Consider the following 4,484-nt stretch of genomic DNA (forward strand, 5'->3'; position numbering starts at 1 on the left):
AAATTAATCTATCCTTGATGTGTGTTTTCCTTGATTGATTACCTTTGAAAGCATGCTTCTTGAGGTTGTTGGGATTATGTGTATCTTCATGTTTTCCTAAGCAATAGATGGATGGAGTAAGAACCATCCATGTGAATTGGTTTCTTGAATACCTAATGTAAACACCATGCTATTAGGGTTCTTGTGATGTTCATATTCTCTTTGAACTTAATGGGTTTTCCTTGCAATCGAATCGAAGTACAAACCATACCTAGGTTCGGTTATGAGGAGGGCACAAGTATTGTAGCACGAACCATGCACTTTACGTATATTAGAGAGAATCAATGCGTCTTGAGCCACGACCCATGGTCTTGATTGCGAACATCTTCATCAATACATTTAGAGTTCATCACTTGAGTATCCATGAACATGGGTAGAATTGCTTAGGGTGGATTCCGAAACCCTAGTGTTTGTTACATTTTAATTTCACATTTTGATAATTCATCTCTGCCATTCACATTTAAATTCAAAGTCCATTTACTTTCATGCAATAGAAATAGGTCACTTGAACCAAATCAAAAAAACCCCCCCAATGTGTGTGTGAGTTGCGTGTTTGACACGTTTTGTGTCTTTGTCACTGAATTTTGTTTGTTTCCGTAATTGTTTTGGACTTTTGGTCCGCGCTGTGTTCTTGAATTTTTTGTGCTGATTCCAACCGTATAAAGAACGTGAATTTTGGATAAACGGTTGGAAAGTTATAGGTCAAAAACTGGACAGAGGTCGAAACTGAAAAACAGAGAAACGAATCTGTCCAAATGGTGATAAACGGGTGATAGAAAGTGCTGTTTGTGTTTTTCTTTGTTTTCTTGTGTTGTTTCATTTCTTTTATCTTCCTTACTTCATTTTTAGTTTCCAATTTGTATTGTGTTTGTGTGTTGTGTAAAATTAGTGTTCTTTACGTACTCAAATTAGAACTTATAGGAAACCGACAAGTTCTTCGTGGGATCGACCCCGTACTTACATAATCTATACTTCATTAGATTCGTGCACTTGCGGGTATTTTTAATTGGTTGTTTGCACATTAATTTGTGTCCTTTTAGGAATGCAACAATGGCTTAATCATACTTTAGCTAGAATCAATCCATTAATCTAAATTGAACTTGGGAACTTATTTGCTTGAGTTACTTTCTTATTTTCTTCCTTCTTTCATGTTCTTTGTTTTTGTTTCTGTTTTGTGTAGGAAAACTGAATTGGATCATTCAATCACCAATCCCTGTGGAATCGACCTCGCACTTACATACGCTAAACTACCAACGGTTCGTGCACTTGCGAGTATCACAAGTTGAGGATGCAGCTGAATCCATTTTGGTGCAGCTGAAATCTACACAACATCACCTAAGTATCAATTTCAACTTCATTAAAGCCAAGAGAACAAAGTACAGAGTACCAAATCAAAGCTTAAAACAAGAGGCAACCTACACCAGGATAGAAGAGACTAAACTCAATCCAAGATTAGTAACAGGTTTTCTTATCCCAGCCATAAAAACATTAAGAGGCACCATGGGAGGACAAGGCAGCCCACCAGATACAAGAACTTGAACCAGAGACGGTGACGACGATGGTGGGGAAGAAATGTGGCAGCTGTGGGGGAGGTTTTTTTTTCTTCTCTTTATTTATTTTTAATGATTTAATAGAAACTTGGTTGAAATGTTAGCTGGTATGGAGGAAGTTGAGAATAAAATTTAATTCGAGTTCTTAATTTTCTAAAACAAAATTGATAATTAGGTACAAATTCAGGGGGCAATTCGGCGAAATACCCTTTTTCATTTATAACCAATAGAATATCATGTAATTTCATTCACGATAGTGTACATAAGAATAAGAAGAACTTACATAGCCACACGTTTGGCTTGGTGTACTGCAATTGAAGAGGGACCATTACATCACATCTAAATGGAACCTACATCTAAGAACCCTATATTAAGGGATATGAGGAGGGGTGGGGAGGAGCGAAGCAAAAGCTTATCCAACAATTATATCTTCACAAGATCAAATAAAATAGATATTGTACCTTGAGTTTTTATTATAGGATGCTAAACATATAAATGGCATGTACAATAAGCTTCTAAGAAGTGACAACTTTACGAAAGTTATACAATATCGCGTACATGTACCATTAAGAATTTATGTCCATTGTTTCACTTTCCTATCAAATATTCCGCTTCCATAAGTAGAAATAAAAATCTCAACGAGAAGAGGAAATTGCATCCAAATAAATAAGGTGATTGGAACACTAGCGAGGAAAATGATTGGAATAACAATCCACAATTGTTCATGGATCATAATGAAAAGGGCAGAAGAGAAGGCAACCATCATGGCGGCAATAGAGATGAATAAGGTGGAAAGACCTATTATCATCTTTGTTGGTAAAGATTTGAGGAAATCATCTTCTGCATAACGTGATGTAAGGATTCCCAAAAACATCAACACAGAAGTTGTGGAAGAAAAGAGCGATATAGAATCTGAAACTATAAACACCATGAATAACTTTCTATTCAAGAATATAGGAAGCCCTGTTTCTCCATTGTTTCCACCAGGAACTGAAAATACTGAAGCAAACATGATGGTAATAATGAGAGCACCTACAACTGTACAGGATGTTGCGGTTTCTTTCATCCACTTTTCTCCTTCCTTCACCAAGTCCTTGTGGTTCTTGGTAAACAAAACACGTGGTGTCAAATATTCCGCATTTAAAGCTTCTCTGATCCTGGGAAATACCATAGTCTCCACCTCCTACATTTTGTTCAACAAAAGATCCATGTGATTACAAGGTTATTACTCTATTTTTACTACCAACCCTTCAATCCTTGAATTTTGAGAGGCCATATAAACTCCATTAAGAAAAGAGGTACAAGAAGACTAGAATCCTCCTGACCATAGAGTAACCTTACAAAGTTTATCCATATTGAAAAACCATTTTTTATCACCAAGAAGTTGCAGTCACTACTACAAAAAGGGCAAAAGACGACCAGAAAAAGACGACGGTAGAACAAAAAACCGTCGTTGTTTTTAAAAAGACGACGGTAACAAAAAACCGTCGTGGATAAGTGACTTAAACAACTAAAAAATGGAGATACTGTTGAGAATTTTTTTATAACGACGCACACAAATAAAAAAGCGTCGTCTTATTAAAAAGCTTTTCTTTAGAGTTAAAATCTGACCAAAAAACAACGACAGCAGGTATGATAAGCGTCGTCTTTTAAAATCAAGTGTCCTTTTTTTGGTAAAGACATGGTTGTTTTGAAAGAACTGTCGTCTATTATATGTAAAGATGACGGTTTTTTTTATAAAAAAGGTCGTCTATTATGAAGTAAAGACGACGGTTTTCATATAAAAAGGGTCGTCTATTATATGTAAAGACGACGGTTTTCATATAAAAAGGGTCGTCTATTATTAAGAAAAGACGACGGTTTTTTTTATAAAAAGGGTCGTCTATATATGTAAAGACGACGGTTTTTTATAAAAAGGGTCGTCTATTATATGTAAAGACGACGGTTTTTTTATAAGGGTCGTCTATTACATGTAAAGACGACGGTTTTTTTTTATAAAAAGGGTCGTCTATTATATGTAAAGACGACGGTTTTTTTATAAAAAAGGTCGTCTATTATATGTAAAGACGACGGTTTTTTTTAATAAAAAAGGGTCGTCTATTATATGTAAAGACGACGGTTTTTTTATAAAAAGGGTCATCTATTATGAAGTAAAGACGATGGTTTTTTAATAAAAAGGGTTGTCTATTATATGTAAAGACGACGGTTTGAAAAATAGCGTCGTTTGAAAAACCTTTTACGTCGCTTTTTAAAAAACTATGACGTTGTTATGTGTGTACAACGTCATTTTAAAGAAATCATGGTTTAGAAATGCGCTCTTCGATAATCATCGACGGAAAACAAAAAAACCGTCGTTAACAATATAAATAAACATGACGCTTATTACATCTATACCCTAAACCCTAAACCCTAAACCCTAAACCCTAAACCATAAAATATAAACCCTAAATTATATATATATGTTTAAATAATTTTAGAAAAGGGATTATGGTTTTACGGCCTAATATATATTAACCATAAACCCTAAACCCCAAAAATAAACCTTTATCCCCCTAAACCCTAAACCCTAAACCATTAAAGTATAAGTGATGTTGTGACTCATGAAAACATTTTTCTTTTTGGTGGTAATTTTAAATTTGTATAACTCAAACTTAATTTTTTAAAGCTTAAGGGGGAAGAAAATATCTCAATGACTTCATAGGAGTTGACGTTGCATTTTTTGGATTTATTTTAAATTTATTATGAATATTTCGAATTAAATAGAATAAAATATTATTAATAAAACCCACAAACCACGTCGGCATTAAGAAATTAAAGACGTTGTAAATCATAATAAACGACTTAATTTTAAAACAAACGAATGACGGATTATGTAAAGACGACGGTTTTTTATGA

The 4,484-nt window shown here is 34.3% G+C and overlaps 1 protein-coding gene across 1 annotated transcript; it reads right to left on the bottom strand.

The window, feature by feature from the left end:
• Positions 1-1,844: 1,844 nt before the first annotated feature.
• LOC110755601 (uncharacterized) lies at positions 1,845-2,767 on the bottom strand. Its single transcript, XM_021956829.2, has one exon. The coding sequence runs from the start codon at positions 2,758-2,760 to the stop codon at positions 2,164-2,166; it is 597 nt and encodes a 198-aa protein (XP_021812521.2). The 5' UTR covers positions 2,761-2,767; the 3' UTR covers positions 1,845-2,163.
• Between the last annotated feature and the right edge of the window lie 1,717 nt (positions 2,768-4,484).

This window comes from Prunus avium, chromosome 2, assembly GCF_965620075.1.
Source record: "Prunus avium chromosome 2, drPruAviu1.hap1.1, whole genome shotgun sequence".
Lineage (NCBI taxonomy): Eukaryota > Viridiplantae > Streptophyta > Magnoliopsida > Rosales > Rosaceae > Prunus > Prunus avium.